The sequence below is a fragment of the Moschus berezovskii genome, chromosome 3, assembly GCF_049115385.1.
Source record: "Moschus berezovskii isolate FMDL1 chromosome 3, NW_MosBer_1.0, whole genome shotgun sequence".
Lineage (NCBI taxonomy): Eukaryota > Metazoa > Chordata > Mammalia > Artiodactyla > Moschidae > Moschus > Moschus berezovskii.
The window spans coordinates 14,332,833-14,351,350 of NC_142462.1; the positions used below are offsets into that span (position 1 = coordinate 14,332,833).

An 18,518-nucleotide genomic window follows, 5' to 3' on the forward strand; every position below is an offset into this window, starting at 1 on the left:
ATTTGCTTTGGAAGAACGTATAACAATATAATATCTTTATTGTGCTAGTCCTTAAAACCTCACCAGTTCACATAATACCAAAATTTAGAAGTAATTATTAGTGTGCCACTGAAGAAGGAATTATAGATTCATCAAGCAAGAATTATGATAGTTACCTGGGGATCTGACGGTTAAAGCTGGCTAATTCTAGTGACACCCTGTCATTCTCCCTCTATCCCCAAACCCCAGCAGCCTTGCTCCACTTCTTCACAAAGATTTAATTGCAGGGAAGTAAATCGAGGGCTGATTTAGAAGAAATTCATTACTTTTCCCAAATACACCACAGGGCATTCTCCTGTGTATACTATCAAGTTACATAAATTATTGAAGCTGAACTACCCTTGTCAAAGTAAATGAACAAAATACACTTCATAGCACAGAGTCCTTGATTTTATTACATTCATTTGCTAATTCACGAAACTCAGATCTACAGTAAAAGAAGGCCAACAAATTGGTGCAGTATGAGGAGCATTGAACTGGGAATCAGACCACCTGGACTCTAGCTTTATAGCTTCAGCTCCACTATTAACTAGCCAGGCAACTTTGGACAAACGCCTTAGTCTCTGTGGGTTTCCATCTTCTCATTTAGAGACACAGTGATCCCTGAGGACCTTTCCAGCTCTTCTGTTGGTAGGGTTTCTGGCTTATTCCTACATATGTCCTATATATTATCCTAAAACAACATCATGCCATGAATGGGTCTCCATGCCATCTTTTTAAAAATAAAACTCACCCTGTTCAAATATATTCACTGCTCCAGTTTCTATACTTCCATTTTCTCTTAAACCCTTTTGTGCCAAACTTTCGCACTCAAGATGCCACAGCTGTTGATTTCAGGCTCTGTCCATGGATCTTTCCCCAGCCCTCATCTTGACCCTTCAGCGTAATTCACAATTGACCACCATCCCCTCCTTCACTTGGTTTCCAGGACTCCTTTAAACATTTCTTTTCATACTCCTTTGCAGACTTCTCATCTGCCAGACCTCTCACTCTTAGAATGCCCTGGGGCTTAATCCTCAGATCTTCCTATCTGCATATACTCCTGAGAGCTCAGATGATCTCATTTAATCTCATGATTAGGATATCATCTGTGTATACTGACAGCTTCCAAATTTCAATCTCCAGGCCCATCTTCCTTGATTCCGGACTTTCATATCCAGCTCCTACTTAACATCTCCATTTGGATGTCTAGTAGGCATCTCCAGCTTCATATTACCAAAACTGAACTCCTTATCTTTTCCCCCAGACTTGCTCGTTTTGTAGTCTTTACATTGTTCATAAATGGCAATGTCATTCTTCCAGTTGTTGGAAGTTACCCTTGATTCTTCTTTTGTTTCACCCAAGCCCAGTTCTTCCGTAGACCCTGTTAGCATACCTTCAGAGTAGATCAGTAGACCATCCTAACTTCTCCCCTGCCATCACCTACCACATGTCACCTACCATCGTCTGTCACCTGCATTTTTACAGTAACCTCCTAATTATTTTGCCTGCTTCTCCTTAGAAAGGCTTTGATGTTTGCTCTTTCTTCAGTTCATCCTTGATCTTCCTCTAGATTTTTCTGTGACTTGCCCTCTCACCTTTTTTGGGTCTCTGCTCAAAGGTACCTTACCTGGGAAGCTTTCACTGACCCGCTTCCACCCCAGCACTTCCTGTTTCTTGTCCCTGCTTTATTTTTCTTCATAACACTTAGAACCAGTTGATTTATTTGTCCAAGTATTTATCATCAGTTCAGTTCAGTTCAGTCGCTCAGTTGTGTCTGACTCTTTGTGACCCCCATGGATTGCAGCATACCAGGCCTCCGTATCCATCACCAACTCCTGGAGTTTACCCAAACTTATATCCATTGAGTCGGTGATACCATCCAACCATCTCAGCCTCTGTTGTCCCCTTCTCCTCCTGCCCTCAATCTTTCCCAGCATCAGGGTCTTTTCAAATGAGTCAGTTCTTTGCATCAGGTGGCCAAAGTGCTGGAGTTTCAGCTTCAAGTCAGCCCTTTCAATGAACACTCAGGATTGATCTCCTTTAGGATGGACTGGTTGGATCTCCTTGCAGTCCAAGGGACTCTCAAGAGTCTTCTCCAACACCACAGTTCAAAAGCATCAATTCTTAGGTGCTCAGCTTTCTTTATAGTCCAGCTCTCACATCTATACATGACTATTGGAAAAATCATAGCTTTGACTAGATGGACCTTTGTTGGCAAAGTAGTGTCTCTGCTTTTTAATATGCTGTCTAGATTGGTCATAACTTTTCTTCCCAGGAGCAAGTGTTTTTTAATTTCATGGCTGCAATCACCATCTGCAGTGATTTTGGAGCCCAAGAAAATAAAGTCTGCCACTGTTTCCACTGTTTTCCCATCTATTTGCCATGAAGTAATGGGCCAGATATCATGATCTTAGTTTTCTGAATGTTGAACTTTAAGCCAACTTTTTCACTCTTGTCTTTCACCTTCATCAAGAGGCTCTTTAGTTCTTCTTCACTTTCTGCCATAAGGGTGGTGTCATCTGCATGAGGTTATTGATATTTCTCCCTGGAATCAATCTTGATTCCAGCTTGTGCTTCATCCAGCCCAGCATTTCTCATGATGCATATAAGTTAAATAAGCAGGGTGACAATATACAGCCTTGACATACTCCTTTCCTGATTTGTAACCAGTCTGTTATTCCTTGTCCAATTCTAACCGTTGCTTCCTAACCTGCATACAGATTTCTCAAGAGGCAGGTCAGGTGGTCTGGTAGTCCCATCTTTTTAAGAATTTTCCAGAGTTTGTTGTTGGTCCATACAATCAAAGACTTTGGCATAGTCTATAAGGCAGAAGTAGTTTCAAAAAAATTTTTTGGAATTCTCTTGCTTTTTTGATGATCCAGCAGATGTTGGCAATTTGATCTCTGGTTCCTCTGCCTTTTCTAAATCCAACTTGAACATCTGGAAGTTCATGGTTCATGTACTGTTGAAGCCTGGCTTGGAGAATTTTGAGCATGACTTTACTAGCGTGAGAGATGAGTGCAATTGTGCGGTAGTTTCAGCATTCTTTGGCATTGTCTTTCTTTGGGATTGGAATGAAAACTGACCTTTTCCCATCCTGTGGCCACTGCTGAGTTGTCCAAATTTGCTGGCATATTGAGTGCAGCACTTTCACAGCATCATCTTTTAGGATTTGAAATAGCTCAACTGGAATTCCATCACCTCCACTAGCTTTGTTCATAGTGATGCTTCCTAAGGCCCATTTATCATCTGTTTCCCCTAAATGAAGTCTGCAAGCACCAGAGTTTCTTTTCCTTCTGATTTATACACTACAGGATTCTGAAAGCCTGAAACAGTATGGGGCTCAATAGACACTTCTCCAAACAATGAATGGAAGAATGGCACAAAGAAAGGGCAAAATATTTCATTTCCAAATTCAAGCTAATTGTTCTAGATCAGAGAAATGTGAGAGGTAAACTGAGCTGTGGTGTGGAGGGGAAGTCAGACTGTCCTGTCATATGTGTGTGTAAATCTGTGTGTTTGTGTGGGGCAGTGGCAACTTGACAGTTTCAAAGACCAGTGCATTCCATTTTGTTTCATGTCCTGGACATCCAGCATTGCATTTCAACCTCACTCTTTGAAAGAGAAGATTATAAATATATAAATGGAAACTTTTTTTTCTGTCCACAGTGTCTTCTATTTTTACCGTCCCAAACGTAAGATTGCAACCAGAAGCCGGAGAAAGCATGAGGACCTTTGGGAAAAACAATAGTTATGGGAAAAGTCTATCAAATAGCAAGCACTGATGCACACAGCATTCTCAAGAGAGCACAGGTAGGATGATCTACTCCACTTGGACAATAATTGTGAAAAGACACCACGTCGATCTTTCAGATGAAATATTTCAGGTTTATTTTTTTCTACCTGTGACTCTTTTATGTTCATTATGGCCTTCATTACAAGTTTAAGTCATTTCCATATTTTTAGACACCTTCTGGATTCTGAACAAAATGGTATTTTATTTATATAGGCATAGGCAAGACATTTTAGTCATAAGCAAATCATTTTCCTACTCACACATTCTTCACTGAGGTTAGAAATGGTTAATCTTGGAGGATATCTAAGTCACAGACCTACTGTGTGTGGCCCATGCAATTTTTTTTTCCTTGGTTGCTCTCATTTTCAAATTGGGTAATTTTACACGATGTGTAGATTTCTGGCTTTTCTTAAAAAATCAGCAACTCTAGCAATATTGCACTGACATTCCTGCCAGATGTTTGTGTGTATAGCTGAACTGTTTACCTCCTTTGAAAAGGACATGGGCTCCCTAGGTTTGCTTAGTGGCCATTTGGGTCACTTCACCCCCTTCTGATTCCTGCGTGGCCCCTTATACAATCCTTATCAAGGTGAACCTTTTCTTTTCCTTCTTTCTGACTCTTTGACCTCTGCTATTCTGCAGATGGAAAGTAGAACCTAAATGAGACAATCTCTAAGCATGTCAGACTGTCCCAGTGGTTATCACATAGGAATTTACAAAAACAAGCATAAGCTGGCAACCTCTGAAAAGGCTGTGTCTTTATTGCCAGTTGGGAATGTCTGGGTTATTTGGAGGTGTATGCTGATATATACCTTTTTGTTTAATGCAGCATAGCTCTGAAGTAAATAGAGAATCAGCTCTTTTGTGGGGAAGGCTTTTATTTGCTGGCCCGGATGTCACTTGCTCGCCTCACTGTTCAGTCATTAAATGTTCCAGTGAATCCAAAGGTACAGACAGTGTTCTCGGAGCTCCTCTTTCTTCCCCTCACTCTTGATTTGAAATATATTAACAGGCTGAACTATCAGAAGATTAATTGTCCACATTGTCTACTGGGTGATTAGTCAATACCACTGGACTCAGCTTTTGAGGACTCTCAATGAATGTGGGGGTCAGTCTTGGCCTCTCAGGAGTTTGGTGGTGATTTATGAATGATTGGCAAGTAGATTCCCAGATTGATAAAAGATGGTGTATAAATGCCAGTCAGGAAGTATTTCTAGTAGACTTGCCATATCATTTATAAGAGTAAGAGTCTTCCTTCTTCTGGTTATTTCCCTCTGTTGGATAAAAAGCTACCAAGAAGCATAGCTTTATTTGCCCAGCAGCATTTACAGTCTCTCTTCAGTTGGTCAGACAAAGCATGGGGCTGCATTTTTGACCAGTTATCCCCTGGTTCTGAGAATGGTTTTAATTCATGAGGGTTTCAGTAGAGCAAAACGAAACGTGAACTTCATTTGTGCTGCTGCCTCATACACGCACACACATGCACGCACACGCACACACACACACACACGCACACACAAGCCTGAATTTCCATCGCAAGGCTGTATCCTTTCTTCTGTGCTCTTTGGATGTCTCTCTGAACTGAGCCTGGCCAGTCAAAACTGCTAGAATGTGCTTTAAGTCAGCTTTTCCATATAAATTAAACCAGGCTCGCTGGACAGAAGCGTTGCCCATAAGGTCTCAAAAATTGCTAAGCAAAAAAGGATTTTGAAGAGCTGTTTAGAACTAGTCATCGATATTCAAAAGCCTTTGCAAAGATGATTTTTCTTTGTAGTATGATTTTTAAACTAGATTCGAGAATATATCTAGAACCTCTTCTAGAATTATCCAATAATACTATAAATATATTCTCTATGAATTTTGTCTTTTTCACATCAACTTTTAAAGCTTTAATATTATTATCATTATTGTCTTTGTTGTTTTCTTTGAAATCCAAATGCCTCAGTTTGATTCAACATTATATTGAGGAAACATCTAATTTTTTTTTCTCAGAAAAGCTGCATGGAAGTTGGATTTTAAGAGTTTTCTGTCAGCAAAAAAAAAAAAAAGAAATCACTTTAATTTTTTGCCTTTGTAGGGTTTTACATTAATCAAATGGGTTTATCTTAGAGATTAAATAACATAGCCTGTATATTGGCCTAAGACATCCTGCATAGTGGAGCTGATTCTGATCAATAGCTGAATATCAATGTCTATATTGCAGACATTATAGAGTCAAAAGTCTACATAAATAAGGGTATTGTAAGGAAAATATATATTTCCCTAGATTTTGATGTTGATGAACTAATTGTTTAGAGCAATCTGTGGCATCTTAAATTTTCCTGAAATGTCCTAATTCTTTATAAACCTTAGAGAGATTGGGGAAAAGAGGAAGAGGGAAGAGGTTGAGGGCTCACAGAGGCTCAGACTGTAATCTAGCATTTTAACTACCTTTCTTTGGGGAGTTCAGTTCAGTCGCTCAGTCGTGTCCGACTCTTTGCGACCCCATGAATCACAGCATGCCAGGCCTCCCTGTCCATCACCAACTCCCGGAGTTCACTCAAACTCATGTCCATCAAGTCGGTGATGCCGTCCAGCCATCTCATTCTCTGTCGTCCCCGTCTCCTCCTGCCCCCAATCCTTCCCAGCATCAGACTCTTTTCCAGTGAGTCAGCTCGTCGCATGAGCTGGCCAAAGTATTGGAGTTTCAGCTTTAGCATCAGTCCTTCCAATGAACACCCAGGATTGATCTCCTTTAGAATGGACTGGTTGGATCTCCTTGCAGTCCAAGGGACACTCAAGAGTCTTCTCCAGCACCACAGTTCAAAAGCATCAATTCTTCAGTGATCAGCTTTCTTCACAGTCCAACTCTCACATCCATACATGACCACTGGAAAAACCATAGCCTTGACTAGACGGACCTTTGTTGGGGAGTTCAGTTCAGTTCAGTTCAGTTGAGTCGCTCAGTCGTGTCCGACTCTCTGCGACCCCATGAGTCACAGCACGCCAGGCCTCCCTGTCCATCACCAACTCCCGGAGTTCACTCAAACTCATGTCCACAGAGTCGGTGATGCCATCCAGCCATCTCATTCTCTGTAGTCCCCTTCTCCTCCCGCCCCCAACCTTTCCCAGCATCAGAGTCTTTTCCAGTGAGTCAACTTGTCGCATGAGGTGGCCAAAGTATTGCAGTTTCAGCTTTAGCATCAGTCCTTCCAGTGAACACCCAGGATTGATCTCCTTTAGAATGGACTGGTTGGATCTCCTTTCAGTACAAGGAACTCTCAAGAGTCTTCTCCAACACCACAGTTCAAAAACATCAATTCTTCGGCGATCAGCTTTCTTCACAGTCCAACTCTCACATCCATACATGACCACAGGAAAAACCCTAGCCTTGACTAGACGGACCTTTGTTGGCAAAGTAATGTCTCTGCTTTTTAATATGCTATCTAGGTTGGTCTAGGAGTAAGCTTCTTTTAATTTCATGGTTGCAATCAGCATCCACAGTGATTTTAGACAGAGGTAAATATGGAAAATGCATTGTATCACTTCTGATTTCAGGTCTTAGTTTTTCTCCTATACCACAGTGCCCAACTATTTCTAAACTTGCATACTAAGGTCACTTCAGTCATTTACCTAATAATTCTGGATTTGCATAAACTGGCCTTATTGGAAAAGCTAATGAGCATTTTTCTTTGCAGTTGAAAGCAATTTTGGTTTCAGAGTCTTGTAACCAAATGAAATGAAAAGAAAACCACATGCCCCGAAGTTTAAAAATGGAATAGGAGGCAATGGATGATCAAAATCCTGTGCTTCCTACAGTTTGTTATCCTCTAAAGATGTGAACAGACCACAGATTGCTTAGGTTGTCCCCATCTTTTTATCAGCATGGAAGGATAGGATTCTCTTAAAGTCTGAGAGCGCCTTAAATGTGGATAGACATGTTCCCCAAGGGAAAAACCAGAAGCTATATTGAATATCACATCCATTAGTATCACTTATATTTGTGCACAGCGATACCAAATACACCCCATGCTGAGCTTAATTTTCCAGTCATTCTAAATTGAGACGGGAAGTGCATAGTCACTCTCTCTGCTCTCCTTTTGCTGAATACAAGGGATAAGAATGGTCTCTGATGTTTTAGACAGGCGTTTTATAATTTCCTTGAAATAGTATATGGTCATTATGGAACATCTCTTTTCAATGAATCCACTGGTCTTCAAACCCTATTAAACTCATAATAAATATACAAATGTCTGTCTGGTGCATGAAAAAGCTGTATTTGGTTCAGGTGCAAGAATTAACTGCACACATATTTTGGTGACGCTCTCCTTGCTTCTAGTATATGTCTTTGCTAGTTATGTAAGTATGAAATGAAAATGGAAGAAAAAATGTAGCAGCCTTCTTCTGTTTAACTCAGTCATCAAGCAATAATTTCCTAAAGTAGGCTGCCAGGTAAACAGTAGGATGCAGAAATTGCTCAAAAATTTTGGTTAAATAAGACAAGGATTTTTTTTTTAAAAAACCAAACTCCAGACAAAATCTAATGCATTGGTGCTTAAGACTCTTGGGCATCGCTGTCTGAGCATCCAGTTTATTTATTTGTTTGCTTGTTTATTTGTTTGTGTTTGGCTGCACTGGGTCTTCCCTGCTGCTGGTGGACTTCCTCTAGTCTCGCTGCTCGGGGGCTACTCTGCATTGTGACACACGGTTGTTGCGGTGGCTGCTCTTGTTGCAGAACACAGGCTCTGTGTGCTCAGGGTGAAGAGCAGCAGCTCGCGGGCTCTAGAGCCCTGGCTCCGTAGTTGGGGCACACAGGCTCAGTTGCCCTGTGGCGTGTGTAATCTTCCCAGATCAGGGATTGCACCAGTGGCCCCTGCATTAGCAGGGGGATCCTTATCCGCTTGTCCTACCAGGGATGTCCTCCCTAGTGAGTTTTCAAAAATCTAGGTTCCTGGGGTATGTGAATCTGCATTTTAGAGCCCCAGAGAATGTTGATGCAGGTAGCCTTTGAACCACATATTATGACCTCTTCAGCAAATATTTAAGAATTATACCTTTATGAAGTAATTAACTTATTTGGGTCAGGACTGGATAAAGACAAAATGGGAAAACCTATCCCTTCCTTTCCCTTCTTTTTTTTTAAAGGATGATTAGTAAGTTGTGCTTTATTACTATTTATTAATAAAAGTTGTGCTGTCTAACAAGGTAACCACTAACCACCTATCTATCTAAAGTAGCTATCTAAAGTTTATTTTTAATTAATTAAAATTAAACTAAATTACAACTCCGTACCCCCAGGAGCAGTACCACATTTCAAGTGCCCATTACCCACCCGTGACCAGGGGCCACCATATTGGACAGGGCAGAGAGAGGACCTTTACAGCATCACAGAAGGTTCTACTGCCCAGCACTGGTGAAGGGCATTCCTCCTGCCTGCTTTTGTGAAGCGGAATCAGGGAAATTAAACTGAATTCACTCAGTCAAATTATATTTCAATTCTAGAACATAATGACTTCAGAGACACTCAGAATGTTTGAGAAAGAGAAATACTCAAGTGAGGAAGAAGCTGGGTGACAGACAGAGATGAGTGATTGGGTGACCCGCTCCGCGCCCCCAGGGACAGGAGCCCCCGAGAGGGAGCATGGGTGGGGATCCTCTGAGGGAAGGAAACGTGGTGAGGCTTCCTCGGTTGACTGTGGTCTCGGTTGAGACTGTGTGGGAAGCTAAGGAAGCACAGGTGGGCAGTCTAAGAATCTGCACGGGCAGACCTCACAAGAGACTGTCTGTCAGGATCTGACAGGAGCTGTGGTTTGTCTGCCATCAAACTCAACCACCCTCTCAGCTCTGGTACCTGCTCCTGCGGAAACGGCCCCCTCACTCTCCACCAGCCTCTGACCTCTTGTGTCTCTGCATTGACTAACGCTGCTTTAATCTCCTCTGCATCTCGTGGCTTCTGCTGACCCATCTGCTTCTTCACACACCCCGCTTCTCCTTGTCTCTCTGTTTCTGGGGTAGCCTACTGCCGAACTCTTTCCTTCAGATTCAGACCCTCCTCCAGAGCAGCTCTACTTGGTGTCACCATCAGCACGGAGGGAGAGCAGGGCTGTTGAGTGGGTCCAGTCAGCTGATGGCTGGCCGACCATTCCTGAAACAACCCCTCAGAAGAGGTCTCTGGGCTTGGCAGCCTCTGAACCTTCTAGAAAAGGTATAGCCAGAAGGCGCTTGGTCTGGTCTGTACTCTATCAAGGGCAAAATCAGACAAGTCTGAGCAAACTCCAAGAGAGAGTGCAGCCTGGTGTGCTGCAGTCCACGGGATCACAAAGAGTCGGACATGACTTAGCGACTGAATAATACAAAATAGAGGGAAACTCCAGTTTCAGTGGAGTGAAAATGTCCTCAGTGTGTGATTTATTAATCAGTTGATTGACTGGTTTGGCTGCATGGGGTCTTAGTTGTGGCATGCAGGGATCTTTGTCATGTTGTGTGAGACCCCTTCCTTGTGGTTCCGGGACTCCCTCGTTGTGGTGTGTGGGCTTAGTTGCTCTGTGGTATGCAGGATCTTAGTTCCCCGGCCGGGGATCAAACCCATGTCCCCTGCATCGCAAGGCAGATTCTTAAGCACCAGACCACCAGAGAAGTCTCATTTATGTTTTTGACTAAAGGTCTTATTAAGCCATGTTGCATTTTCTTAATGATAGACACAAAAGGAGATAACACCCATTAATACTTATCACAGTATAAGAAATTCAAGTGTTGGATCTAGTTTTCTTTCAGCAGGAAGACCTATGATTTTTTTTTTTTTTCCTGCAAGAACTGTTCTTGTCTGCATGACCCTGCAGATTTTTGTCCTATCAAACAACTACAGTTTTATCTCTGTTGTCTCAATGGTTGTGGAAATAGCAGGCAGAGGGGGAAACAATCCTGAGTGTTCCTCGCAGGTTTCATTTGAAAGCATCCCTGGTTTTTGTCTTTACCTCCTCGTGGCAGCAGATTAAGAAATCTCATTGAGGAAGCTGACAGTGCTTCGAAGCACACGGATGCAGACTACATTTGTGAACACTCGATTGAGAAAAGGCTGGGATGGGGTTTACTTTCCACACCCCAGCTCCACCGTTCTTTCCTTACCTTCTCCTCTCCCTAGAGAGTCTGCTACCTCCTCTGAACCCCGATGCAGAATAGTTGGCTGAGGGGTGTCTGCAGACACTTGTCTGTCCTCTTCTTCTCTCTCCTCCTTTCTCTGCCTCTCCACTCCTCTTCCTTGGGCTCACCTCTGATCTGTACCCAACACTCCGTCAGCTTTGTGAATGGGATCACCGAAGTCCTTTACTACCTAATCTGCTTAATTACGTCCTGGGATTGTCACAAAGCAGAATGAAAAGAACGTTTAATGTATCATGCTTCATGCATCCAGAGTGCATTTTTTTAAAGGATATATTTTTCTCTGTATTGACATGTTTTCAGATTTACAGAAAAGTTGCAGGAGTAGTCGTACGAAGAATGCCTGATACCCATCACCCGTTTTCCCCAAACGTTTGCATTTTACTCCATTTGCTGTATCATATTCATTCTCTCGCCTCTCTCACACACAGATACACAAATGTATACACATCCACATTGTTTTTCTAAACCAGTTTTTCTTCACATGATCCTCCATTACCTTTAAACATTTCAGTGTTTTTCTTAAACACAGAAAATTCAGAGTTAATATTTTTTACATGAAAAATATAGGAATTTTGGCTTTTGCTTTTCCCTTTCCTTTCTCTGACTGAGAGTTTTTAAATGTGAAATGGCTAAAAGAGAAGAAACTTTTTTGATGCTCCACAAATTGGTTCATCAGCCCATGGAGGCTCAAAACTTGACTGTGTTTTTGTGATTCAGTGTTTCCAGGTCAGATGAGCTTTCGAATTGAGGATTGGGGGAATGGGTGGGGGTGTGTGGTGAGAATAGCACTGAAACTTGCATCTTCTGTTCTTTTTAAAATCTAAATTAATTTCTTAGGGACTTTTTAGCCAGCAGCATAATATGAGTGAAGTTTTCTCATAAATAGTTGGCACAAGTAGGGATAAGGCTACTAGCAAGATCTCTATTAGACTGCTTGGCCAAACTATTATGAAGTTAACTGTCACGTAGAACAAGGAGTTATAATCAGTTCAGGTGCTCTATTTTTCCCCTTCATTTAATGTTGATTCTTAGGAATTTGGGATACAGAGGGACCTGTCTATGCCCTAAGTGCACTGTATTGCATTATTAATACCAGTATAGCAGCTGAGTCCCACTAGACAGTCTTTGTGGTCTGCAGATGCTCTAAGAAGTGTCTGAGCATAAAAGGAGGCTGTTTGAGTTGAAGTGGGCTGATGGTCTGGGATGACATTTGAACGCGTGGAGGACAATATCTAAATGACAGTGCTGAGAAGAGAAGGCAAAAAAAAAAAAAAAAGCTTGAAACTATTGCCATTGTCCCCAGATGCTCACCACTCTTGAGATACACCTCACAGACGAGCTTTGTCTGGGAAGAAACAGGAGTGGGATCGAGGAGGGATAGACATTGGGGCCCTGGGACAAAAGCCAGGGATTCGGTCCTTAGACACATTGAAATTCTAGACAGTTAGCCAATGTGATGAAAACCGCAACCTGAATGGATTTCAAGTCTTACAGAGTTAAACATTTTAGCTAAATTATTACAAATATATTTAACAAAATGTCTTCAAAACTCTGAGATGCTTCAATGAATAAAGCTTTTAAGAACATCAAATTGGTTGTGTGAATGAATAATATAGCAGGTCTCCTTTGGAATTTAGGATAGCTGTCTCCTTTACCACACACACACACACATACATACATAACACATACACTCTGTATGCTCACCCAGCCAAATGGAATAATTTGTCAACAGTCCTAGAGCTGTTAGGATAACATCATAGATTAAACAAAGGATAACTTCTCCAGCTGATAAAATAGTGTACAGGTTCTAGAACAAAAACAATGCAGAAGTTTGAGAAATCAATGGAAATTTATCTCAGAATAAATACTGCCTGGTGTGCCAAGCACAGAGTCAAATACTGAGCTGTTAACTTCCATACTTGGCTGAATTTTTTTCCTTTAAATTATCACCATTCTTTTAATGTAGTTTGCATTATGTATAGTGCTCTTGGATTTTTAATTGCTCTGGATTATCATTTTCAATGCAATTAGTAAAATGCCCTCAATTACATATAATAATTACTGTAAATGGGGCTATTGGCCTAATTGTTATAAATGGGGAAAGATGTTTGATTATCATGTGCCATTAAATCATGTACAGTATTTATTTTACATTATTACATAAATGGTGTAATGATAACATGTAATTATATTGTATCATTCCTCGGTCAACAAATCTACTTCATGTCAAGATCTCTAGAATTATGATACATTTTACCAAAGATCTACATAGTGGATCTTTTTTCTCAAAGTAATTGGGTTATTCTGTGGGTTGGGAACCCACTTAATAAACTGATTATTCACAGCGAAGAAAAATCTGGAAAAAAAAATTATTTTACCTCCCTTAAAATTGAGAATGTCCAGATTATCCAACGTTGTCCGTCTTAAATCCTCCCCGAGCCCACTGCCAACCTTCACCACACCTATTTGTTTTTATGTAAACATGTGAAAATCAACACCCCGCTAAATGGTGGCAACATTTAAAATATGCCTGGGGAAGAAAAAAAAAGAGGTCCTTTCTTCACTGTGGCCAACATGATAATCATCCTTAGTTTACAGATGCACGTTTAACGAGCTTATAGCACATAATTAATTCTGCAAAGGAGGCTGTCTGACAGAATGGGATTATGAGAATTGCATATTGATAGTGGCAGGAGAAATACATCTATTTTCTCAGTGTAAGGTAGGGTGTTCTTGTGTTCTTTAGAAACTGGCACATCTCATAGGTGTTGCTCTCAAAATGATCTCAGGATGGAAAGAAATCAGTAATTACAGAGCCAGGCATTCAGTTGTGTCCTAATTTTCCCCCCGGTTTTTCGGTGTCTCGGCTGCCTCAGAGACTTAAAGTATTCTCATTAGGTCGCTGCAGAGGCGGCCGCTCGCCTACTCCCTCATTCTCTCACTTGCGTTTCCTTTTTTTTTTTCCTCCATTCCTGCCTTGGGAGTGACTGTGAAGATCATTTGCTGGAATGATTGGCAGGTTAGAGGATTCGATCAGATGAGTTCCTCTTAGCGCAGGTCAAAAAGGCTAGTTAGCAGGAGCTGTCGAAAAATGCCAGCAGCATTCGAAATGGGAAATGTCATGACTTCGAGGCAGGGGGTGCCACCTGGAACAGAAAGCCCCCAGCTCATTAGCAAGTTACAGGATGCGGGCTTAACTGGAGGGAGCAGAGAAGGAAAGATAATACCCAATAGGGAAAATGATTGTGAAGTGGAATTGATTTCATGTATAATTTGTTTATCACTAGAGGGGACAAATGCTGTCCTTCTGACATGAGCTGAGGAGTGTGGACTATGAATGAAGCAGCTTAGCATAATCTCCAGGTTGAGCTTTGGATTTAAAAAATGCAAACTTCTTTATTCTTAACTGTGGAAATGATCAGGTCATGTTACATTAATTAAAGCTGACATACTCTCAAATGTTTTATCTGGGCAGTTGTGGCAATCCCACAGAAATGGATGGAGATAGGCAACTTTAGAAAATAAGATGGATTTTTTTTTTCTTTTTCCTCTGCTGGTGTGGAAGACTAGCTCGGTTGCATATGGAATTATAACAGGCTTGGTGTTTATCTTCAGTGGTTAGCTAGGCTGCACAAATCAAACCAGGTTCCAGATTCTCATGCAATCTCATTTACAGAGGAGTGTGTTTGCCCTTTGGGAGATTTCGATCTAATCCATGTTAAAATATATATGTATATTTTAGAATATGTCTATATCATATTTTGGTCCAATGTTGAAATTTTTATCTTTCTTTTTTTAAAGGAACAGCTCTCCAGTTTCATTCCTGCCTAATTGTAGTAATCTAGAATTTGATATTTTATCATAAAATCAACAACTTACCGGTGGCCATAGTTACAAAACAAAGCTAAAATAAAAAGCTGTCCTTATAGGAAGAATTAATCTGCAATTTGTAAAGAGAGTGTAGTGGTAAAACAGAAAATAAACTTGCCTAGCGTGCAGTCAAACCAAATGCCATATTTAAAGGTTCTAGTATGTTTACTGTGTATTAAATGAGCTGTAGTGTAAATTGCATCAGAAAATGTATTTGCTTTTGATAAGAAAGTTTTGCGATATCATTTATCTTTTATATGGAGATCTTCACTGTATTTTTTTAAGCGACAGATGCCACAGCTGCAAGTCTTTCTGGCTGAACACTAAAGGATGTTTACTTAGCATTCCAGATTTTGGTTACAACATATATTTTCAAAATGTTTTTGTCTTGAGTTTTCTCTTTTCTTAAATATTGGGACATTTTATGAGGCAGTTGCGAAATAGCCAGTACTTTTTTTATCAGGCAGCTTCAGACTGCTGTCTTAAATGAATAGGAATCCTAAAACCTCCTAGTCGAAACACTGGTAGAAAATTCATTCTGTTCTGTATTCGGCATAAAAAGCTTAGCATTAAGCTACTGAATATAGCTGTCAAGATTGCCTGCATTACTTTTGTCAAATCTAAAAATTTAAACATCAGTGTGAATCCACTCATCTCCTCATTTGGCAGTTTTATTGTGTGGTCTAGGAGCTGGCCTTTAAAAAAAAAAGATTTTTTTAAATGAGTCATCTAAACTTAAGATTTTTTATTTTTCCATAGTAACTCAATTTGTTAATGACTGACAGATCTATTAGAAATATGAATGTCAATTATTGTGAGAGAAAAGACTATCAAAAAAAATTTTTTAACAGGAGATTTGGGTCTAGTTGTCTTCCCAAGGACGTCTCAGCCTTCAGAAGCTTGAAGTGAGATGCCCTTACTACTTCCTAAGACAGGCCAGCCAAAGGCATCTGGCCATGAAGAGCCGGAGGTGAATGGCGGCTTTTGTTCGTGTCTGGTCTCATTTCTCACCCTTTCCTGCGTACTCTGCCCTCACCTTGGCCTTCCAAAGTCAGCTCTGCCTTCATAGACTTTGAGACTCTCCACTCTGTTGCAGTCTTCTCAGTTCATCTCCTGTCCATCAACTAGAATAATATCTGATACATACTGGTGTTATATTTATCATTCTCCTGCTGAATCCTTTTATTTGAACAAAATATAAAGATTTTTGTTTGTACCTACGTGTTGTTGTTATTCAGTCACTAAGTCATGTCCAACGCTTTGTGACCCCGTGGTCTGCAGCACGCTGAGCTTCCCTGTCCTTCACCATCTCCTGGAGCTTGCTCAGACTCACGTCCCTTGAGTCAGTGGTGCCATCCAACCATCTTACCCTCTGTCGCTCCCTTCTTCTCCTGCCCTCAGTCTTTCCCAGCATCAATGTCTTTTCCAGTGAGTCGGCTTCTTTGTTGACTCTTTCTACAACTCTGTGGATTAAGTGGCCTTGTCGTTGAAAGTTTCACCATCAGAATTGTGGATTTCTCTTGGAGAAGTTTTCTAGTTCCAAAGGAAGAAATGGTATCCTTATAATTGTCCTCTTTACCTCAGCTATCCTGTGGTCCATATACCCTGGGGATCCCCAGAAGCTCCCTGGGGGTCAAAACTATTTTCATGATAATACTAAGATGGTCTTTGCCTTTTGCACTGTGTTGGTATTTGCACTGATGGTGCAAAAACAGCTGTTAACATGAGTCACGACAGTGGCACCAAGCTGTCTTCCTCGGCTCTTTTTTCTCTACCGTCACACAGTGGGAATTGTTTTTAAAGCCCAGTTCCACTTAATAATGTTCTTGCTGAAACAATAAAAATGATTGATTTTATTAAAACTCCGCCTTTGAATAGATATATGTTTAATATTTTTGTGTGTGTGCGTAGTCCTGTCTGACTTTTTGCAACTCCATGGACTGAATAGCCCGCCAAGCTCTTCTGTCCTTGGAATTTTCCAAGTGAGAATACTGGGGAGAGTTGCCATTTCCTTCTCTAGGAATTTTTAATATTTGGCGTGTCTACATGGGAAGTTTGCATAAACCTTCTCCACTGAGTACCTAATTACTCTGGTTGTCTCAAGGAAAAGCTGGGGTGCAAGTGTTTGGGTTATAAGGGAAACTGGCTGTTTTTTCCCTGAAAACATGGTCCTTAATGGATGACTGACTGATGGTGGTTACTGGTTATGGTTATTCAGACTTGAATATTTGGCAGACATTTTCTCAAAAATGAATCTGTCACTCCAGGAAAACAACCAATAGTATTTGCTGCCTAAGATAAAATTAAAACTTCCAATGGAAAATTAGGATTTGGGGAAATCACAGAAAACTTTATTTGCTACCATGAGCTTGAGATCTTTCCAAACATTTTTCCAGTGAGATGGGTGGTGAAATAAGCAAATGTGATTTTGTGATATTGTATAGTGGAATGTGTCAACATTTGAAAGACCTAGAGAAGTCATTGAATCAGTACTTTCCAAATGACCAGTGCATAATTGTACAAAATCATCGCATGGATAAAATGTTTGCTGAAAGTACAAAAGACACCAGTTGATTTTAAAGTCAAAGAATATGAAGAATTCGTTGATATGGTTTCAGATTTCCCAGTGCAACTAATCTTTAAGAAACTACCACTTGTTGAGTTTTGTTATATTATAAATATATATATAACCAAAATGATCTGAAAGGGCTATTAAAATACTTCTGTTTTTTCCCTCTACTTATCTGTGAGAGGCCATACTTTCTTCAGTTGCTTCAACTATAACAACATATCATAGAACAGGTTGAATGCAGAAACCATTACGAGAACCCAACTGTCTACTATTCGGCCAGATATTTAAAAGTTTTGCAAAATTGTGGAACAGTGTAACCCCTCTTGCTAATTCTACTCAGAAAATATGGTTATTTTATTAAAATAGTGTTTTATGTTAACATGCTTTTAGGTTCTTTTTAAAGAATTAATAAATATTTTAAAATTTCAATTTTGATATCAAATATGGTAAACATTGATGCTGGGACAGACAGAAAGCAGAAGGAGAAGAGGGCGACAGAGGATGAGATGGTTGGATGGCATCACCGATACAGTGGACATGAACTTGGGCAAACTCCAGGAGAAGGTGAGGGACAGGGAAGTCTGGTGTGCTTCTGTTCATGGGGTCAAGAAGAGTTGGACACGACCTGGTGATTGAACAATAACAACAAATGGTAAACAAATCCATAGAAACAAATGCTCTTCGCGGGGTGGTTTTGGGGGGGTTCCTTTATAATTTTTAAGAGTATAAAGGGTCCTTAAGACCCAAAAGTATGAGAGCTTCTGCTCTCTGCCCATAGTGTTATGCATTAATTCTGACATGCTAACTATTCTAGTAACATTTTTTCCTCCCTTGAATATATTACTCTTCACTATAGTATTTTTGTTTTGCTCTATAAAGTTATTCCAATAATATCCATCTAAACAGTGGAAACAGTGTCCGACTTTATTTTTTTTGGGCTCCAAAATCACTGCAGATGCTGATTGCAGCCAGGAAATTAAAAGACACTTACTCCTTGGAAGTTATGATCAACCTTGATAATATATTAAAAAGCAGAGACATTACTTTGCCAACAAAGGTCCGTCTAGTCAAGGCTATGGTTTTTCCCGTGGTCATGTATGGATGTGAGAGTTGGACTGT

The 18,518-nt window shown here is 40.5% G+C and overlaps 1 protein-coding gene across 7 annotated transcripts in view; it reads left to right on the top strand.

Moving 5' to 3' along the window:
• CDK14 (cyclin dependent kinase 14) overlaps positions 1–18,518 on the top strand; it is a 683,048-nt gene that overhangs the window by 576,458 nt on the left and 88,072 nt on the right. For 6 of the 7 annotated variants that reach the window (XM_055420391.2, XM_055420393.2, XM_055420392.2 and 3 more), the window contains one exon: positions 3,691–3,834. In XM_055420391.2, the coding sequence (XP_055276366.1) occupies positions 3,691–3,806 (116 nt within the window). In that variant the 3' untranslated portion in view covers positions 3,807–3,834. Of the gene's footprint in view, positions 1–3,690; positions 3,835–17,867; positions 17,888–18,518 lie in introns of those variants that run through there. The other variant, XM_088833154.1, reaches the window with a different exon arrangement.